This window comes from Adiantum capillus-veneris, chromosome 3 (genome assembly GCF_014529385.1).
Source record: "Adiantum capillus-veneris isolate H3 chromosome 3, ASM1452938v2, whole genome shotgun sequence".
Classification (NCBI taxonomy): Eukaryota; Viridiplantae; Streptophyta; class Polypodiopsida; order Polypodiales; family Pteridaceae; genus Adiantum; species Adiantum capillus-veneris.
The window spans coordinates 149,036,084-149,058,378 of record NC_140933.1 but is presented as its reverse complement, the minus strand read 5'-3'; the positions used below and the strand labels follow the sequence as shown (position 1 = coordinate 149,058,378).

The 22,295-nt window shown below is 44.3% G+C and overlaps 1 protein-coding gene across 8 annotated transcripts in view; it reads left to right on the top strand.

Annotated features, from left to right (window-relative positions):
* LOC147461918 (DNA mismatch repair protein MutS, type 2) overlaps positions 1-22,295 on the top strand; it is a 164,118-nt gene that overhangs the window by 115,238 nt on the left and 26,585 nt on the right. For 6 of the 8 annotated variants that reach the window (XR_015187659.1, XR_015187658.1, XM_086509387.1 and 3 more), the window contains exon 15: positions 8,762-8,844. The exons of 1 other annotated variant lie outside the window; for it this stretch is intronic. Coding sequence is in view for 5 of the 7 variants with exons in the window: in XM_086509387.1 (XP_086365513.1) it covers positions 8,762-8,844 (83 nt within the window). In the remaining 2 variants the exon portion in view is untranslated. Of the gene's footprint in view, positions 1-327; positions 7,952-8,761; positions 8,845-22,295 lie in introns of those variants that run through there. One more of the 8 variants, XM_086509391.1, reaches the window with a different exon arrangement.

Below are 22,295 nucleotides of genomic sequence, written 5' to 3'. Positions count from 1 at the left end.
TCGTTCATAGCATATGTCAAGGATCCCATCAACATTGATTAACCATCCAAAGCATGGCCCATAAGTTGCTTAGGATTTTTGCTCTCTGAAGTTCTTTCGATCAACCATAACAATAACCTCTCCATGTGTTCCTTGAGATAAAACCTTCCTCACAGAAGCTATAGGGAGAAATGTATCCCAACATTTTTGACTGTACGCCATAAAAGTATCTTCTTAATTTCATCCGAAGATGGTTGGAAGTAGTCTAAACATTTGTCTCGTATTGTGGTGTCAACCAAAGAGATGAAGCTTGAACCTCACCCATTTACAACGTGGTTTTCTGTGCAGGTTAAAACGTTGGCCACCATGTCTATGCATTCCCTTTGAGCTGATGCTGCTTTTCTTGGAAGCTTTTGTAAAGTTGCCTTTCCATAGTGCTTTTCTTGTGTTCTTGAGACTTGAGAAAGTATCAAACTTGACACTTTGTACACCACCCTTGAATATCTTTTTGCTCTTGCTAGGCTCGAAATGTTGTATTATTTAGTCAATACTATGCATGCTGGAGCTGATGGTACCATGAGTCTAATATCTATACCTTGCACTTTACGTTAAGGGTGAATTTGGGCTTATCTTGGATTCCTCTGGGTATATAGAATTAGTCTTTTCAATCAAATGGTTTCTCTTTTGTGCAAAAGTCAAATCAAAAGTGGAACTTCTGTCGTCACAATTGTCCGAGGATTCGTCATTTGAATTCCTCGAAGATGTAGAGAATTCATTGTTGGATTCATTGTTAGAATGCATGATGCGTGGTGTAAAAACTCGGATTGGATCCTCCATAGAAGAAGAATAGATTGAATTTTGGATAGCATTGTAAATGGCAAACCATTGGAGGTGCTACATCAGACTCAATAGGAAGCACACCAACAAACTTAAAAGCTTAATCACAGTTGAACTTGAAAAAAATTGTATATGAACATTAAGTACTTAGGCCGAGCTCTACTTCCAGATGCATTGGCCCCAAAGTCTTGTGCCCCTTTTGGTACTTCGCTTATATTATCTAATTCCACAGAGTAACACTGCTAGGGAGTCACTTTACAGATGTGTAACCATACATTGAATAAGAGAAGTGACTCCCAGGGCACTTATTTATAGGCACTTAAGCCCCAAAAGCAACTGATACAAAAGCAAGCGACCCATAGCACCCCAAAAAGCTTGGTTGCTCCTATGGCTTTTTTTAATGTAGAGTAAATAGTGTTTCCACTAATACAAAGCTTCGATCATTGCTAAGGGTTCCTTCACAGTCTTCGAGAACATTCGGCCCTTGTAAGCTTACTTCACAAATGTCCTGAATCAAGACCACCCAATCTACTCCCAGAAGGTTAAACTAAACCTCAAAAGTTTTTTTTCAAGTCCAAAAGAATCAACGCCAATCCCAGATAGTCACCTTCTTCTTGAGCCGCCAAATTGTCATAACCTATGAAGGTCCCCTAGTGAATAATACCCCTATATGAGTAAGGTTGTGCAACAACGAAGATATCTTTGTAAAATGTCAAATGAACAGAAAATAGTAAGAATATAAGCCCAAGCAGCTCCTCATATCATGCACATTCAGACCGATTGCCGATAGCCTCAACCTTTGCTAGATCCATGCTAGCATCCTTGGACAAAACCATGTGTCCTAGTGTATCTCTCTCTAAAAGAGTTCACTCTTCTTTCTGTTGAACAACGTTCCCTTAGCACGTTAAACACTCGCCTCAGATTGTTGTCTGTGCTCAACTTCGGACTAGGAGAAAACAATGATCTCATCAAAGAATGTGCCCAGATATTGTCTATGCTCTGAAAAGATCCTACCCATCATCCTAATTGAATGTTGCAGAAGCGTTAGTAAGTCCAAACCGCATCACCAAAAACTCAGACAACTTAAAGAATGTCTTGAGTGTGGCCTTGTTGTATACATCTCCAGGAGCCATCCTAATCTAATGATAGCCACTCTTAAGATCAATTCTATTCATACAAGTATAATCTAGAAATCTCTTAAGTATATCGTCGATGTTGAATTTTGGAATTTGTTCTTAATGGTAATCTTATTAAGATCCATGTAGCTTTAAGTTTAATAAAAGATAGATCAGAAGGGAGCTCGTTGCTGCCGCCGCCGTGGTGCGCTCACCCTCTTTTCTCTCACCTCCCCCCACCCACTCCCTCTAAACCGCCCCCCACCCTCCTCCCCCATCCCAACACCCTCCGCTCGCGTTGTCTTCCACTCCCTCCCCATCCCCCCTACAAACCCGCCCCTTGCCCCCCACTCTTTGTGGCCCGCCTAGCCTCGCTCTCGATCGGGTTTCTTGTAGCTAGCCTTCGTTTGGCTGGCCTACTTGACAATTGCGTCGACCTCACCCCTTTTCGCTCTCGACTCACCCCTCTTCTCCCTCAATAGCGGGCACAAATGTAGGATCTTGCCCTGCCTCAGAGGGACTCAGATGAAGCCCCCGCCCGCGCCCCGCTAAGCCCACCATCTGATTTACTCTGGGAAGATGGCAACCAAGTTCTTGTTGAGAAAGAAGATTTGCCGATCTCGGTCAGTTTATCGGGCTTGAGGACAGAGTATCTCCCAATGTTATCCAGGGTTAGTTTCGAGATTGGGATTGTCACGAGATGGTGACAACCACTATATTTATTTTCTGGTTTTATTCCCTTGATTTTTATTTAATTTTTGGGACCCTCTTGTTAAAATCACAAGGTCCCGGACATTGCATGGCAAATGTGAAACGGCCGTTGGCCGATAGTTTCACCCACAGGAGTCAAGGGCAAGCAACCACGAGATGGTTGGGTTGATCGGCACTGGAATCTGGCTAGTAAAAAAGTGGCTAGGCTTAATTAAAGTCATTTAGGCCCCTTGGCAGGACTTTATAAGTTGGTGGGTACTAGGAATTAATCCAAAAGGAGCAAATTGGACACATGGTAGCAGGAGAGCAACCTGTAGGTCAATTCAACACTCTAGAAGGTCTCATCCAAGAGGGGGCGCCCAATATGAGGCTTGGAAAGCTGATTTTTCAGCTTTGTGGTGGATTTTCAGGTTCTGCAGCTCTAATGGAAAGCTTTCCTTCTCCCTTGTCTCATGCAGCGTGATGATTTGCTCTCGTGCATCTCTCTCTCCCCTTTGCACATATGGTAATGCCCCTCTACTTGGGCTTCTCAAATGACCATGTACAGTTCCGAGAGTTTTATGCGCGTTTGCCAAGGCAAGAGCCTTATGTACAGGATCCGGATTAGCTAATTGCTAATCCCCTTCAAGTACACAGGTCCATCACTAAGGAATGCGAAAACGAAGAGTTTTCTCACGCGAAAACTCGTCCGATTTATAGGGGAACTGTCCCATTGTGTACGTGAGCTTCTGACACAGGCGTGGACGTGTTTGCTGCGCTCAAAATGATGCAAAACAGAAAATTACAGCCTGCTGTGTTTTTTGCAGGTTTAGGGTTTCACACCTAGACTGCAAGGTAATGCCAAGGGAGCCTCGGGAAAGCCTTGGGTGCTTGTACATGACAATTTAGCATAGTAACAGGGAATGGCCGTTTTCAAGTCTCCGCTCCCCGTTCCCATTCCGAATCCCCATTCCGTATTTCAAACGTGAGTACCCGTAACGGGGAATGGCATTTTGTTCCGTGTTCCCGTTCCGGTTTCCCGTTCCGGTTTCCCGTTCCTGGTAACTATGCAATTTAGAGAATTTCCCGCGAGGAATCTCGTCTATTTCAAAAGGCAAGTGACCCTGCAGGTACTAGGAAATAATCCAAAAGGAGGAAACTGGACACATGGCAGTAGGAGAGCAACCTGCAGGTCAACTCACACTCTAGAAGGTTTCATCCAAGAGGGGGCGCCCAATATGAGACCGAGAAAGCTAAATTTTCAGCTTTGTGGTGGATTTTCAGGCTGTGCAGCTTTAATGAAAAGCTTGCCTTCTCCCTTGTCTCATGCAGCATGATGATTTGCTCTTGCACATCTCTCTCTCTCCCCTTTGCACATAAGGTAATGCCCCTCTGGCTGGGCTTCTCAGATGTCCATGTACATTTCTAGGGGTTTTATGCGCGTTTGCCAAGGCAAGAGCATTCTATACAGGAACCGGAGTAGCTAATTGCTAATCCTCTTTAGGTACACACAGTTCCATTGCGAAGGAATGCAAACATGGAGAGTTTTCTCGCGTGCAAAATCGTCCGATTTACAGGGGAACTGTCGTATTGAGTGCGGGAGCTTCTGAGGCACGCTTAGATGTGTTTTTTGCGCTCAAAATGATGCGAAACAGAAAATTACAGCATGCTGTTTTTCTGTAGGTGCTAAGGTTTCGCACCTAAACTGCAAGATAATGCGAGGGGGGCCTCAGGAAAGCACAGTTGCTGTAAAATTTTGCAGTTTCACTTTGGCCAGTTTTGATGCCTACAGGTCCCAGGAGCTTCGAAGAAGCTAGGAAATCACCGACGAACAGGTGTTCTGGTGCAAATTGGAGGCCGAAAACAGAGATTTCAGCGTGTTGTAATTTCTCGCCAGTTTTTGTAAAGTGCACTGAAGTGCATGGAAAGTCATTGTTTACTTGGGATTTTGTCCGTGGAGACTTCTACTGTGGTTATGCTACCAAAATCGGGTTAGAGTAGGGGACTTTCAGCCGGATAAGAGTGGGACAACTTGTAGAAGTTTACAGGTTCTTCTCAAATGTTATAAGAATAAAGAAATTTGAAAGGGGCGCGAGTCTCTAGGGCCAAGAGGATGCTTGGGAGCGCTCTAGCTGCCAAGCCATGGTTTTATTGAAGTGTCGAATTATTGTCACAGCTTTTTTTGTGAGGTTCCTTTGTGTCGTACGGTTTAACAGTGTAAAGATCTCGTGAAAGCTAAAGTCTACCGCCCTACGGATCAGTTTCAGAGATAGTCTTTGGAGACCCCGCGTACGGCAGCTTCAATCGCTGCCAAGGAAGCAGATATACCTACAATATGCGTTTTGGTTAAGGACTCCCACTCTCTCCTGAAGGTAGTGCTACTGTCTAGGGTGGGTGGCGGATGTGTGCAAGCACACTAATAGAGTCAAAATACAACATTGCAAGCACACGTTTCTGTGATTTAAAGAATGTGCCAATAGACTCTTTGTAAATATCAACAACTGTTGCAAATTTTTTTTGTTGTGCATGTTTTGAGGCTTGAGAGGGTGAGGGGTGAAAGATGGAGCATAGCCAGCTCTTGTTTGGGTACTTGGCTTAAGGAAACATGACACACCAAGAGAGATCACAACTTGAGATATGACCAAGGGGTGAACCTTGTGGAATTGAAGTATCATGCCTTTGTTGACTGGAAGTAGATAGCCCACTATCCAATGTTTTCATAAGGCCACTTTGATCATGAAAGAAAAGCTAAAAATGGTTGCAACTTAGAAAAACCATCCATCTTGTGACAATCTGAGGGCCATAGGTCACAAAATCAAATGGTCAATATGGGTACCTCTAATTTTGTAGTGAGTTGGCACTTTTGTGTGTGAATGAGGATACATGGCAAGGTGAGTAGCATGAGAAGCATAGTCTTTATTTATCCATAGGAATCATGGTATTGCATGGATGATGAAGCACCCAATAGCATAGCCATTTCATAAATTATGTGTGACTTTACGTCAGGAAATAACCAATTATCATTTTTTAAAAGTTATACCTTCCAATCTTTGATCAGGACAGACGAAGCAAGTATCAAGTCTCTCCAAGATATACTAGAGGGTTAGTCAAGCATCTTCTCACTAAAACCCAACATCGCTTTTTAAAACAATCTGAAACCAAAAAGCACTCATACAAAAGGCAAGACTGCCAAGAGCCCACATATTCGGGTCCATATATAAACCAGTCACGACATTAGCGTTTTGCCATGCCGACCACACAAGAGAGTTCTTCGACAACTCAAGTTGAAACCATCCCAAGGGAAACCATACAAGTATATCATCTCAATCTGTATGTTTTCTTTTCTCCATACCTACAACATAGTACATTAGTTATTGGAATGAGCTAGATCGCTTGACAGCTATTCCAAAGTTAGACTTAGAGTAACTCGCCATGTTTAGGTGATTAGATAACCAAATGAGAACTTCAGACTTCAGATGACCAGATGACAGATTTGAACTGCAGATGACTTGAGATAACCAGATGATAGATTTGAACTTCAGATGACTTGACATTAGCCTTCAGAATAACAAATGAACTGATTTCAAATAGACTTCAGATTGCAAGACAACTGGTATAACATTCCGATTTTGGATATGGTTAAGATTGCGAGTGGCTCAGATCCAGACTCTGGAATGGTTAACTCAAAAGTACAAATGATACAAAGATCATTATTACGTACTCCTAAGCTCTCCTAGGCTCTATGAGCAAAGGTTCAAAAAGTCTCCGAGATCTAAGAGGTAAGCTGCCAACATAGGATTAGTGGGTCCTATTTATAGGTATCAGTATTGGACTCGAACTGGTCGGAACAGTCTTACAATATAGTGTCACCGAGATAACTCCGTTAGGTGACTCGAACAGCCTCCAAAGCTTCATCTCTCTTGGTTTAGCTGTGACTATTCCAAAAGTGTAGATCGATTCAGCGAGTTGAATCGATCGCGCTCCAAGAGTACTTGGTCAAGTTCAAGAATTACCTTGCTCTTGATGCGAAGAGGATGGAGGAAGACTTGCCATATACTACTCTGATATTAGAGATTTACCTCTCTTGGTTTAGCTAAGACTATTCCATAAGTGCAGATCGATTGAGGGAGTTGAATCTGGTGCAATGTGCGCTACATGAGAGAGGAGTTGCTCCACTTCTATGTCACAAGTTGCCATAGATTGAGATAGAGTCAACCAATTTGTCTTCGACATTTTGGGGGCACTAATGTGCTGACAGTGCTTTGCCTAGGGATTGCTACAATATGTACATAGATTGTTTGCAATGATAATGAATGCTATGGTTGAAATTCCTTAAAACCTGTTGATTGATTGATTTACTCTTGCGAATGTGTATGTGATGCTAAGGTTGAAATTCCTTAAAACTTCTTGATTGATTGATCTACTCTTGTGAATGTGTGTTTCTTTGAGTATGTGAGGTGAAATCTTTGCAGCATTTTGTCTCAATTCACCGGGGAGTTGATACGAATAATGAATATATTGAGATTCTGTGCATCTAGAGATGTTAGAGATTAGTGAGATCTGGATCTGATGACTAAACAAGTCATGATGATCACAATTTATGTCTGAGATCTCGACGGGGATAAATATGTGAATGTGATCGTTGATTGTGTAGCGACAAGTGTTCTTTGTGCTAGTGCATGGTTTGAGTACTCAAATGCGTGTCTGCATGAAGTCGGTGTCTATTGAGCTGGTTTACTGCTTACTGTCTTGTAATCGAGGGCAATTACTCTTCTCTTTTTGTGTGTGTGTTGGGGGGGGGGGCAATTATCGTATTGGATTGGATGAGGGGAGGATGAGCAAAGCAGGTGTAGGAATTGGATCAAAGGACCCAAGTCCGAGTCCTAGCTCACAAGAATTACAGCGGAATACATGCTGAAATTTGTGGCATGAATTGTAGGCATGCTGATGTGGCATGTCATTCTGCAGTATGGCTCGCTAACTGCTTTTCGGCCTTAATGACTAAAAGCGTTGATGATGTGGGCGCTACATCTATTGGGGCGCCAAATTTTGTTATATTCTGCTTTTGGGCCTACATGCCTTTAAAAGAGTGCCCTTGGGGTCACTTTGGGCATATCAGCGTATGGCTTAAAGATTGCAGAGTGAGCATTTGTCTTTGCGAGCATCAATAAAGAAAGCAATACTGTGTGGGGCCCCTAACTTAGAGGGTAATGCATCTGGGTACATAACTACGCTCTACCGTGTCTCGTTTCCAAGTTAAGTGCTTGCAGTTTTCCATTCAGTTGTGTGTTTGATGTTGGTTCACCACCTCACCAGTTGCGTGCCGGTTACAATAGTTGCAGCTCGAAGTGATTATCAATGCTTTGGCTACCTCTACACTATTATATGGGCTGGTCAGATCGTTCATATGATGGCTGAATATTGATGGAGAGCCTGTCAAAGCTGAGATCAGAGCCATTTGGAGCTACCTCAGAAGGCCTACATCAAGAGCACATACGTGATCGACCGTCGGTCACAATCTTCATCCCACACCATTGGTTACTCTGGAGCTCACCTACTACTCTTCATTGCTTTTTGCATAATTTACATGCCACCACTTTGTGATGGTTCCCTGCTACAGTTTAGCTCCATTATTCTTCTTGTTTGGATTGTTTATTTTCTCTCTTTCAGTACATTCATCCTCGAAGAGAGGTGTATCACGTGGTTGTTATGGCGTTTTGCAGATGCTAATTGAACACTTTCTTTGTTTCTAAGCACCATCTGATCATGTAGCAAGGTACTGGTAATTAAGTGAAATATTTGCATTTGTGATGTCTGAAACCCCATCTTCTTCATTGTTGCCTTTGATGCCAAAGTTCACCCTTCCAGCTTTCTGAACTTAGAGCAGAAGAAAACCATTTTGTATGTAGGCCCCAAGATGTGGAAGAAAAGTACTTCAACCTGTGATAAGTGATGTTTCATAAGACTGGCCTGATCTGGGGGAAGGGGTAGAAGCAATGGGTCAGAGAAGGGGTATAAGGATCCTGGGCAAGGCTTCCCTAGGTGCATTTCAGGCTTCAGCTGGTGCTTCCTCCCAAGGAAAGCTCAAAAACGCATAATTTCGGAGTTTATTTATAATATGATACATGATGTTATTGCAGTGATAATCGATTTGAGAATGCATCTGTGGAGTTTGATGAAGAATCTCTGAAACCGACATACAGGCTCCTCTGGGGTGTTCCAGGTAGATCTTTGTTTTGTTACACTGTAGTGTGGAAGGTCAATATCACATTACAGAGTCCAGGCTTGATCTTTTAGGAGTAAAACAAGATTGTTTGCAACCTTTATTTCCTATGTCTTTTGTACTATATAAACTCATGAACCTTCTGAGAATTATGTGTCTTCTATGTGTAGTTGGTAAGGAACTATGATTGATGTGATCAGCTACTCTGTGGCTCTCCTACTGCTGAACTGTGGATTGTAGTACAAAACTTGGTTTGTCAAGAGTGCAAACACTTGTTGCAACATTGACATCTATATGGCTTCTCCTTCATAACAACAATCAAAATGTCCATATCTAACTGGAACTGCTAAGGGGATATTATAGCATTTATATGATCTATGACTCTCTGGGGGTCTAATTCTGATCTTTAGGCTAACTTTGCATGAAGTATCTCTAGTACCTGGACTTGTTTGATTGCAAGCAACCAGTCCCAGGTCACTCTAGAGTAGTGGAAGACATTCCGAGAAAGATAAGTCCTGTGTCAGTCCGTCAGTGCTAAGAAAACTGTTGGTTGCAGCTTGAAAGACTGCTGGACTGTTGATACATCCTGTCTGTAAAGAGTAAAGTGAACTAATTTTTACTTGGTCAAGTTTTCTTATTTTTGAAGAGGGTAGAACTAAATTGCATGCCAAGGGTACAACTTGTAAACCTGTTGGGGAGATGCATAGATGATATGAATTTTTGTGATTTGATCAAGCTCAGCGATAGGCAGAGGTCCAGAGAGCGGTTCAGAGTTGACACTGTTATTATTGAGCTAAAGCAAGGCTTCTCTTTGTTACCTACATTGTGGATTGTGTATCATGAAATATATAAGGGTGATAAAGCAGCCTTGTTGGCTAGGAAGTATCTTCCACTGTTCCTGTTTGCAGAAGATTATGGATTCACATGAGGGAATGCAAAGGCATTACGGGCATTTCTTGGTGATCCTGATCTTCTAATGCTCAAGAATATTCCCAGTGACGTGGATGCCTGTCTCCATGCACTAAGTAGCATCTTTTCTGGCATCATATTGTGACATCTTTGCCTCTTTAGTTGTGTTGATTCATAGATTATTGGAGATTAGTTTAACCATATGCAATCCGTGGAGGATGCTAAAGGGGCCCTTTTGCCTCAGGTCGTCTCTAATTCAGCAGTGGAACAGGTCATGGATCAGTTTCTCAATGCAATTGTGTTGTTGTGTGGTAAATAAAATCATTCTCTAGATCTTTGGGCCTTGTTTGGGAAAAAGGAGGGCTCGTTGATCATGTAGGCTGATGGTGCTGTTTTTTTTGTTTGGTGTCACATCAGTACAGTAGCGTACAGTCGACACTACATTTTCTAATATGGACCCATTCATAGATTATCTGGTTTGGTACCTCCCTCAGTACCATTCAAACTTCAAAGGCTTTCACATCTCTTCTATAAAGACAATCCTCAAGTATTGAGTTGAGAAGTCTGCTTTTAGCTTGTTTTGTGTATCTCCAGTTAGATTCATCATCTCCACGTCTTTTCTATTGTTTTTCTCTCTTTCATTGATGGCCAGGAGCATGAGAGACATTGAGTTCTTAGTTTAGTATATTGTAGTTAGATTTTACTTAAGTCTTCATATATAATTTCATTTGTCATTTTATTTATGTACTAGGCACAGTGATGAGTCTTTCATTTGACATTGTGACAGACACCAGTACTCTTAATCTTAAGGCTTTATATTGCTCATCATTATTGTTCTTATTCTTGTTTTGTCTATTTTGAAGTGGTGTGTCACAGTGCTGTATTTTCAGGTTTGTTAACTTGGTTATTGGTTTTCACGAGGAAGATTGGTAACTTTTTAATGTACATTTTAGTTTGTAAAATGTAGTTGTCCTTTGTAATGGATCACAATACTCCTGGTAGGTAGGTTTCTCAATCTGCAAGCGATAAGGAGAGAAGACATGTTGTCTAAATAATGTTGGTAGATAGATTATCTAGTATATGTATACGTCTCCTGAAAATATCCCAATATATTCCTAGGTTTATGTTTTTTTCACAATACTGCGTATTTTTATGCACCTAAACCCCAAACTGTTTAGTACTACATACTGTATGTACGTATCTGTACCGTACACTACAATTGGTTCTACCTTGGCTGCATTTTTGGGTTTGGTGGTACTAAGCGAGACGAGATAGAGAGAGGTGTGATGGTGGTTTATGGGCCACTAGATTTGTTGGGGGGAGTGATGTGGAATGCCAGGTGATAGTTTTTGTCAAAAAGACACAAGGAAGTGTAGACAACAAAAATTGGTTGTTTTTTGTGTGATCGCCCTTTGGTGGTCCTATTGGCCGGTTTCATAGCTTCATTGCTGGAATATACATCACTTTTTTTCATAAAGAGTGAGGCTTGGTCAATTGTGGGGAAGACATAAAGTACATGTGCATGTTTTTGTCCACTTTGGTCTGTTGGAATCCAAGTACAGGGCTGTTTATTTTCTGAATTTCAGGATAATGGCTAGTGAAGGGAGACAACCATTGTGAGGAGATTGCTTCTTCACATGATAGCCACACTATGCATAGAGTGGTTGACTCTAGAAATATGCATAGAGGTGCATGGTATCTTTTTCTTGGAACGTGCATGCGTTAAGAGTCTACTCGTATGTGCAATGAACAAGAGGGCAATCTGTTTAGAGAAAAACTGTTGACTGTTCCTCTAAAACCTAATGAGTGTTTTGGTACTGTTCAGCTGCATGCAAATGTCATCAAGGTGTCAATGAGTGATACGGAGGATGAACCGCTCTTAACTCCCTCTATCTGTGTATGGTTTTGTTTGGGTATTGAACTAGCAGGTATCAACTGTTACACGCTATAGGTGCTGAGTAGGATAAGGGAGAGGGCTAAGCGGGTATGCAATCATGTGGTTGTGGTGGGAGAGGGCTGATGATGGCAGCTGAGTGGGCGGCAAGTATTGTGCATGTGCACGAGTCTGACATGACGTGTAGTGACTAAGCGCAGGGCAAAATGCAGTTAGCTGCGCATGTGGGCAAGCCTAGTGGGGAGGAGGAGGCATGTGAGGAGTCTGACAGGGAGCAGGGGGATGTGACGAGTGTGACAGGGATTTAGGGCAGCTGGAGTTTCAACATGCACACTGTTTGAGGCTGCTCTCTGACAGATTACAGATTTCTTTTCACTAGATATGGGACAGCCAGAGGAGCAGCCATCACTGCAGAGTCCGGCTCACACTCATTCGACCACTACCGGCACTCTCATCGACCGAGCACTGGAGCTACGGAGATCCAGACGGCCACGATTGAGGAGAGGGGCTACACAACATCGACGGAGATTACAACAGAGGATTCGAGCCATACTCTGTCGACATCCAGAGTGCCGATGAGGATGGATTCTAGTAGTAGTATCTTTGTTCTAGTTCTTTTGTACCCAGACATGGTATTAGATTCACCATTTTGTAATAGATTGGTCTCATAGGTCATTTTGGCCTTTTGAAGACGTTAATATAACATTTCATTTCATTTCTCTCTCTCTCTCTCTCTCTCTCTCTCTCTCTCTCTCTCTCTCTCTCTCTCTCTCTAGAGCGCTCACCCTCTCAGGGATTATTTCTACAAAGACATGGAGACAATATGCATACTCTCTATACACCTAGCAGAGCGATTACCATTGTCAAACGTGTTGGAGCCCTGTACGCCCACCTTCTACTCTCTTGACAACAAAGATAGTGAGGCTAGCTGTTGACAGATTCGACACAAGGAATAGGGATGGCACAGGTCCTAGGATCATGATGGTATAGTGGCAAACCGTTTCATACATGAGAGATGATATTGATGGTTTGTAGGCCTTCAACTTCAATAGAGCCATGTGTGAAGGAGACCTTGAGTAAGTTTACGATTGTACTACTAAAGTCTAGAGATCGGACCCTGTGAACTAACTATTGTTGGATCGAGTGCAGGAGCGAGAAGAGAGAGAGAGAGAGAGAGAGAGAGAGAGAGAGAGAGAGAGAGAGAGAGAGAGAGAGAGAGAGGGATGTGGGGTGGAGCTCCCAAATCTCACTGTATGAGAAGTGTAGTGTGAGAATAAGTGAGAGCTCCTTATTCTTTGTATGTATAAAGAATAAGGAGATAAATGTGGGCGGCCAGACACTGGCCGGCGGACACAAGCAAAGCACACCACCTTTACCTAGCATTTTCCCACTAAAGGCCTTGTGTCAATAAGTGGCGAGAAGACTACCCTACAACTAGTATATACAAGAGGCGAGAGAAGACGGCTCTCAACCTATGGCCACTGGCTTACTCTAAACACGTGAGTGCATATGTAACCGCTCTATTGGAAATGCAACATACATACCACTAGGGCTAGAGCCACGATGGCACTCCTGATGCAGGGATCGAGTGACGACCTGCATGGCTCCACAATGCATAATGCAAGTGTCAGCCATTGCACCCCTGACAACTCCCACTGTAAATGCACCAACCGCATAAGCAAGATCAGGTCTCGAGACCAAAATGTCAGACATGAGAGGCCCGAAAGCCGACGAAACATGCACTATGTGTGCCAACCTATCCTTGTCAGCAACCTTAGTGCCTTATGCATCTTCATCAGGAACCACCTGACTATGCATCACCATGTCAGCATCTTCTGGCAAAGGCATATCTGCTGAGAATGACTGCAAAACCAAAAAATTAGCACCACTGCAATCACACACAGTTGTGTGAAGGATGCTGTCGCGCTCAAACGTATTAGACGCATCATAGAACAATGTATCGGTCTTTGGCTCAAATGATGTCACCTCAAATGATGACTGACCAAGCTGTGCATCCCCAGAGATACCACTATCTGCGTGAACGTCACCACAAGACAAATGCACAACCTGCTCTCCATGCAGCACATCCGCAAAAGACACACGTCTCGTCTCTCGCTCCAAACATGGTTGCAAATATGCAGAGACTGCACCACCTCGTGCGTCAGAAATATGCAAAGGGTATACCTGACCACTCCTAGCACCTCTGGCTATCACCAATGATCCCCAATGCATCTGAAATGACCGCTCTCCAAGCAGTACACAATGTCCACTACTCTGCAAACAACGGACGCACTGAAATGAGACTCTGGCTGAGTCTTGGTACATAACGTACATCTCGTAGCGTTAGCAATGCACCGCTAGGTAAAGACATGCATACATTTCCAACACCCTCTATGTCATATACTATACCATCAGCAAACTGCACCCAACCAAGTCTCCCACTAGAGAAAGAGCAAAACAAATCACGACGTGGCGTCACGTGTAAAACTATAGGCTTGTCTAGTAGAAAACGCGAAAACAATGTGCTATCCCAAGACACAAAGTAGTCTGAAGGCAAGCTAGACTCAAAAGTGGCATGCTTGTCACATGCATACTCTCTAGCATCTGTCCTCATGGTAGCACCATGCATCTACCTCTACCGTTGCCCCATACGCCTGAAGCAACGGTGCCTAATATGCCCATTGTGGCCGCAATGCCAACATGTCAGTTGCGATCGTGAATGAGAACCGCCTCTAACATGAAGCGTCTCCATATCCATGCCAAAACTACGGTAAACAATGCTCAAGATCACAAGACTTTCCCACCTGAGAGCAAACCACTGTCTCAAGCAAAGAAGGTGAGCAAACGGTTAAGCTCACTAGCCTGTGCAATAGGCATACGCATCTGGCAAAATTTCGGCAGAGTCTCCTTTGGAACTGGAGCAAAAAACTTAACAGTAAATCGCAATGGAGAGAACAACAAATGGCCGAATGGCCAATCCGGGAATGTACTTGTCCGGAATCACCTCACAAAGTCATACACTGAGCCAAACCGCTCTAGCTGGAGTATCGATAACTCAACGGCGCCAGAAATGACATACATATGCGAGTAAAAAACTGTTGCCAAAATGTGTCAATGAATGAACAATGTGTCAGAAAACTGTAGCATACACAACCTGTGTAAAAGTGGGAGTCAAAACTCAACCACTATCAAGAGTAACAAGAACTCTACTTGTAGAGTAACACAAGTTCTTGTATGGCTGAAAAATATGGCTGCAAATCAGCCCGAAAACAGCCCTAAATTCAGCTCTCAAATAACTGAAGAAACATGTGAACTTTGCCGCATATTAGCTTACAATTGAGGCATACATAGGCACCTGCAAAGAGAGAACGATGGCCTGCCTGTAAACTTATCAATGTGAGAGCTAAGTTCGATCACAAACTATGGCGAGTAAACTCCAGCCACTATTCCACAAAAGCATACACAAAGCAAAACTCAAGACACCTACTGTGTCGAAACTGGTATGCAAGCCAAAACACTGTAGAAGATGTCCTCAACTGCAAATGGCAACACCTGTGGGAGTACTACACTCAACCTGTAAATGGGAGTCAAAATTGGAAGCTCCAAATGGCCGAGCACTCACAGCTCTAGACCAAAAATGAGAGCGAAACACGCTCGCGATGCATCACCCAAAAGGGAAAACTATGCACGCAAATCCTGAGTGCTACAAGAAATCGCAATCTCGATCGCACCACGATACGCATAAAACTGTTGGAAAAATGTCACCAGAGTTTCGTCAGCAAAACGGCTACAAAACCAGTAACCAAAGTGACTGCCCGCTCAAAACCATGAGCAACCAAAGGACAGCAAACCGCACTCCAAACGCATGTACCAATCTCCACACTTTGCATACATTATTGCAAACACGTGCAAATCCGGTACACAAATACCTGCTCTACTTGTGGCTGCCAAAAAACATGCTCTAGGCATACATGGCCGAGCTCAAATTGCAATCACATGAGTCTCCCTGAGCATCAAACCACATAAGGCATACATTGTATCCTCCCACCTGTGAGCAAACTTGCTGCCAATACCACTCTCACATCGGAGAGCAAACCATGTGTGGAATCCTCGACAGACAATAAACAGCTGCTACTGCAGAAATTTCAGAGGTCAAAATCAGTCCAAATGAACATCACCATTGCGTCCGGTGCGTGCCAAATACCCAGGTTACACCCTAACCTTGCATAAATCGCATTCCGTATGCAAAAGTTACGCAAAAAACACTGTTTTGGAGCCCAAAATATTACCCGCGGAAATTATAACCTGCATTCTTCTTGCGAGTATGGCTGCAAAAAAACACACACACTTGTAATACACCCTCCTCTCACGCTTGGGAATGTCCCTCAAGCTTCCATGAGCACAGATCTAGTGGTTGATCACCGATCTCAAGCTTCCACCGAAAACGAGCTCACCTCTCTGTAGCACTCCACCTCTCGCCAAATTGTGAAGGAATGGATCGTAGGCGTGCATGTGTAAAGCAAGGATAGAGAGAGAGCGAGAGAGAGGGAGAGAGTGAGCAAAACACAGGGATGTGGGGTGTAGCTCCCAAAACTCATTGTATGAGAACAATGTGAGAATAAGTGAGAGCTCCTTATTCTTTGTATGTATAAAGAATAAGGAGATAAATGTGGGCGGTCGGACACTAGCCGGCGGACACAGGAAAAGCATGGTGAGGCACGCCGCCTTGACCTAACAACTATCGCACTATCATGATTGGCCAATTATTGGCGAAGCTATATGCATCTATACTTGAGCATGAGTTGAGCATATGGGCAAACACTTGAATTGAGAGAGAGAGAGAGAGAGAGAGAGAGAGAGAGAGAGAGAGAGAGAGAGAGAGAGAGAGAGAGAGAGAAATGAAATGAAATGAAATGTTATATTAACGTCTTCAAAAGGCCAAAATGACCTATGAGACCAATCAGTTACAAAATAGTGAATCTAATACCATGTCTGGGTACAAAAGAACTAGAAGTGGAACAAAATACTACTACTACTACTACAATCTAAAACTACGTGGGTGTAGCAGCTGATACAATAGGTACCCGGTAAACTGGATGTAACAGTGTGTGAAACAAAGATGGAAGAAATGGTGAGGATCCATCCTCATCTGCACTCTGGATGTCGAGAGAGTATGGCTCGAATCTTCTGTTGTAGTCTCCGTCGATGCTGTGTAGCTCCTCTCCTCAGTCGCGGTCGTCTGTATCTCTGTAGCTCCAATGCTCGGTCGATGAGAGTGCCAGTAGTGGTCGAATGAGTGTGGGACGAGCTCTGCAGTGGTGGCTGCTCCTATGGCTGTCCCATATCTAGTGAAAAGAAATCTGTAATGTGTCTCTGGGACTGCCTCTCTCTAGCTCTCCCCAGTAAAGTGTCTCTATACCTGTGTAACTCAAGTAGATATAGTCCAAGACATCTCTGATCCTCATAACTCATGACCCTAGATAGAGGACCAAAACCCTCTCTGAATAAGCAGTGGAAACGCCCCCGTATCTCATAGAACACTGTGCAATGACATATGTAGTGCAACTCTGTCTCTGGCTCTCTCTGGCATAATCGGCATATCCTGCTGTCTGCTGGTATCCCTCTGAATCTACCGGTCTCAATCTCGAGCTGATGTGAGGATGTGCGTATCTGACCAATGGCACAACGCAAACCATGAGACATATGTGTGTCCATGTAGCTGGGTCGAATCACAAACCCATCTCCTGTGAGGTGGAGAAGATGCTCTCTATAGAAAGCCATCTTTGTGCTCAACTCCTGAGGCGGCTCTATCCATGTCCTCCTGGTGTCGAGCTGGATCAGGTCCTGACGAATGAGTCTAGTGATCTCCACCCGTGTAAGAGAGAGAGAAGCAGGGAGTCGACACAAAGTGGCTCAATAACGCTTCCAGATGCACTGGCTTTCTTATTGATGCTTCACAAGGTACAATGCCTGAGGGTCCTCTTTCTTTGCAAATGCTCTCAAGCTCATCAACTAGAGAAGAGGCCTTGGCTTGCTTCTAAATGTTTTACATGAGAGAATGAAGAGAGAGAGAGAGAGAGAGAGAGAGAGAGAGAGAGAGAGAGAGAGAGAAATGAAATGTTATATTAACGTCTTCAAAAGGCCAAAATGACCTATGAGACCAATCAGTTACAAAATAGTGAATCTAATACCATGTCTGGGTACAAAAGAACTAGAAAAGAACTAGAAGTGGAACAAAATACTACTACTACTACTACAATCTAAAACTACGTGGGTGTAGAAGCTGATACAATAGGTACCCGGTAAACTGGATGTAACAGTGTGTGAAACAAAGATGGAAGAAATGGTGAGGATCCATCCTCATCTGCACTCTGGATGTCGAGAGAGTATGGCTCGAATCTTCTGTTGTAGTCTCCGTCGATGCTGTGTAGCTCCTCTTCTCAGTCGCGGTCGTCTGTATCTCTGTAGCTCCAATGCTCGGTCGATGAGAGTGCCAGTAGTGGTCGAATGAGTGTGGGACGAGCTCTGCAGTGGTGGCTGCTCCTATGGCTGTCCCATATCTAGTGAAAAGAAATCTGTAATGTGTCTCTGGGACTGCCTCTCTCTAGCTCTCCCCAGTAAAGTGTCTCTATACCTGTGTAACTCAAGTAGATATAGTCCAAGACATCTCTGATCCTCATAACTCATGACCCTAGATAGAGGACCAAAACCCTCTCTGAATAAGCAGTGGAAACACCCCCGTATCTCATAGAACACTGTGCAATGACATATGTAGTGCAACTCTGTCTCTGGCTCTCTCTAGCATAATCGGCATATCCTGCTGTCTGCTGGTATCCCTCTGAATCTACCAGTCTCAATCTCGAGCTGATGTGAGGATGTGCGTATCTGACCAATGGCACAACGCAAACCATGAGACATATGTGTGTCCATGTAGCTGGGTCGAATCACAAACCCATCTCCTGTGAGGTGGAGAAGATGCTCTCTATAGAAAGCCATCTTCGTGCTCAACTCCTGAGGCGGCTCTATCCATGTCCTCTTGGTGTCGAGCTGGATCAGGTCCTGACGAATGAGTCTAGTGATCTCCACCCGTGTAAGAGACAGCGAGGGTGCCTGAAGAGAATACTGGAAAGGGGGCAACCTGTCCATGGTGAAGCCATGCGTCTGAAACCATGAAGTCATCTGTGCATACCAGCATGAAGTGTCCCCCTGTAGAGCTAACTGTCTGGAAGACTCAAGGGCCAGTCTAGCATATCTGTCTCTAGTAGTATCCCATAGGCTGTGCACAAAGGACACTGATCTGGTAAGCGCCTCAATCTCCATGGGGGGGGCAGCTAGCTCTGCTCCAATGATCGCGTGAGGTACGGAGGCCTTGGCTCTAATCAATCGGGAGATCATAGATACCAAGGGCCTCTCCATACGTCTCCAACCATCCTGGCCTACAGAAGGTCCCCATACCTGTACCCCATACATCATAGCTGAGGCTACTAAAGTATCAAAGAGCCATAACTTTGTCCGAGGTTCCTGGAACTGAACCTGCGAACACATCCTCTCCAAGCCTCCCAAGGCCGCATAAGCTCTGGTCAGTCTAGTCTCTGCTGCTCTCCCCAAAGAAAACCTCGGCCTAGTGAAGACTATCCCAAGGTAAGTGTATGCATCTGTATACTCCACAATCTCTTGACCATACGTGAAGGTCGGTGCCGATCTCCTGATCCACTGCGGTGTGGTGTTAAACACCATGACCTTGGTTTTACCAAGGTTTACAGACAATCCACTATCCTGTGCAAAACTGTGTAATGCATCCAACTGTCGCTGCATACCCTCTGGTGAGTCAGAGATCAAGACAATATCATGAGCATATAACAACAATGGGATCCACGTCCCTGCCAGCTGGGCACCTCTATCACCCTCTCTGTCAATGTAATCAGACACCTCATCAACATACATACCAAATAGAGTAGGAGACAATGGGCAACCCTGTTTCACCCCGATAGTGGAGTGAACTAAGTCAGATATCCCCTCTGGGGTGCGTACATGTCCCATCACTGATCTGTATAAAGCCATAATCCCCCAAATCAACACTGTGGGCACCCCCATCTCCTGCAGTCTGCGCATCAGTCGAGCTCTCGGTACCATGTCAAATGCTTTGCGGAAATCCACAAAGCTACAATAAATCCGTCTCCCATGTGACCTGCCCTCTTCAATGATAGCTCTGAGTGTCAGAATATGGTCAAGAGTGGAGAAACCCCTCCTGAAACCTGCCTGTCCCTTTGCCCGTACACCCTCACCCTCTGCCCAGTTACTCAACTGCTGCTCAATAATGGATGCATACAATCGTGCCAGTGTGTGTCCAACCATAATAGTGCGGTAATTTCCAGGCTCTGTAGGATCACCTGCCTTGAATATAGGCACAATAGTAGACAACCTCCAAGTCTCAGGTAATCCCTCACACATGGCACGATTGAACAACACTGCAAGAACCTCCATCAGCATATCCCTAGCATGTATAAAGTGCTCCGCTACTAGACCGTCATGATCGTAAGCCCTCCTGGTCCTCATCCTGTCAATGGCTCTCTATACCATCTCAGTGGTAAAGAAGGTGCTCGTAGGTGGACATGGCTCTGTAGGATCTGGAAGGGGATCCTGCCCAGGAACCGTATATAACGATGTCGCATACTGGCGCCACACATCAGGAGAAGTAATCACTGGGGGAGGGGAGTGCTCATGGAAGAGTCGCCATGCCTCGCCTGAGTCTCTACTCAAGAACAATTGATACAAGTCTCGCTCCACCTGGGCCAGGTAAGCTCGTTTCTTCTTTCGCACAAGGCGCCGGAAAGCAATCCGCGACTGTCTGTAGGTGATGACTCCTAAATGAAGATCCCTCTGAAGCTGGGCTCTCATCTCTCTGCACTCCTCATCATACCAACTATTCTGGGGCATGCTCCCAGAATGTCGCCTCCGATCCGGTTGAGTGTGTGGGTATGCCTCTGATGCTGCATCATGTAGTGTCTCAGTCAGTAAAGTAGTGCACTCCTCTACTGAGAGGCCTGGAGCAACTGTGCATAGACGATCCCAGATCGCCTCTGTATAAACCGAGTCAGTCTCTGGTGTAAATGTATAACGGGTGTGTGACCTGCCTCCTGATTTCTGGGTTGTACTAAACTGAAAAGATACGGACAGTGTCAAGAGAGCATGATCCACTGCTACGCCCACTGGTCTGGCTCCCACTGTGAAATCCTGAATACAAGGAATAAAGCTCGGCTGTGTCATAACATAGTCCACTATACTGGCCCCATGTCTGTGTGGAAAGCATGTGAAGCTTGCTGCTCCAGGAAACCGCTGTAAGCCATTAAGTATGGCTAGCCCATGTGTAGTCGTCATCTCCGTGAGGTATCTCCCATACTCAGTCTGCTCTCTGTCATGTGAGCATCTGTCAAACCCCAGCTCACCCACATCCAACTCTCTAAGCATCTCATCTGAAGTGTCGTAGAAGACTGTCTGACAGTTGCCCGTTCGAGCATTGAAGTCTCCTAGGAGGATGATATCACCATCCCTAGAAAACTCCCATATATCATCATCTAGAATTGAGAAAGACGACTGCCCTCTGGATACAGCATATACTGAGAGAGAGAGAGAGAGAGAGTCTCTTGAATCAACCAACCTTGGCAATGAATAACTGATGATAATACAATGGGGGCAAAGGGTTGCATATATACCCACCTAAGTAAATTGCCCTATCTAGACTTTGACAAATAAGTAAAGTAAATACCTAAAAGCCAAAATAAATAATGGGATCACATTGGGAAGTTCACTTGAGATGCCATAACTTTAACAAAAAGGTTGTCCATTTTTTCCTACTCTATTTGGTATGTATATAGATGAGGTTTCTGATTACATTGACAGAGAGGGTGACAGACGTGCCCATCTAGCAAGGACATGGATTCCATTGTTGTTATGTGTTGATAATATCGTGTTGATCTCTGACTCACCGACAACGACAATTGGATGCATTACATAGCTTTGCGGAGAATAGTGGATTGTTTGTAAACCTTGGTAAAACCTAGGTTATGGTGTTTAACACCACACCGCAGTGGATCACAAGATCAACACCTACATTCACTTATGGTTAGGAGACTATGGAGTACACAAATGCATACACTTATCTTGGGGTAGTCTTCATTGGGCCAAGGTTTTTTTGAAGAGAGCAGTAGAGACTAGATTGAGCAGAGCGTATGCGGCCTTGGGAGGATTGGAGAGGATGTGTTAGTAGGTTCAGTTTCAGGACCCCGAATAGAGCTCTGGCTCTTTGATACCTTGGTAGCTTCAACTATGCTCCATGAGGTTTTGGTTTGGGGACCCTTCGTGGGTCAGGATGGGTTGATGGGTTGAGAGGTATGGAGAGGCCCTTGGTATCTATGATGGCTCGGCTGATTAGAGCCAAGGCCTCCGTGCCACATGAGATCATTAGAGCGGAGTTAGCAGCCCCCCGTATGGAGATAGAGGCACTTACCAAATCAGTTTCCTTTATGCACAACTTATGGAATACTACCAGAAATAGATATGTCAGATTGATCCTTGAGTCCTCCAGATAGCTAGCTTTACAGGGGAACACATCATGCTAGTATGCACAAATGTCATCATGGTTCTAGAT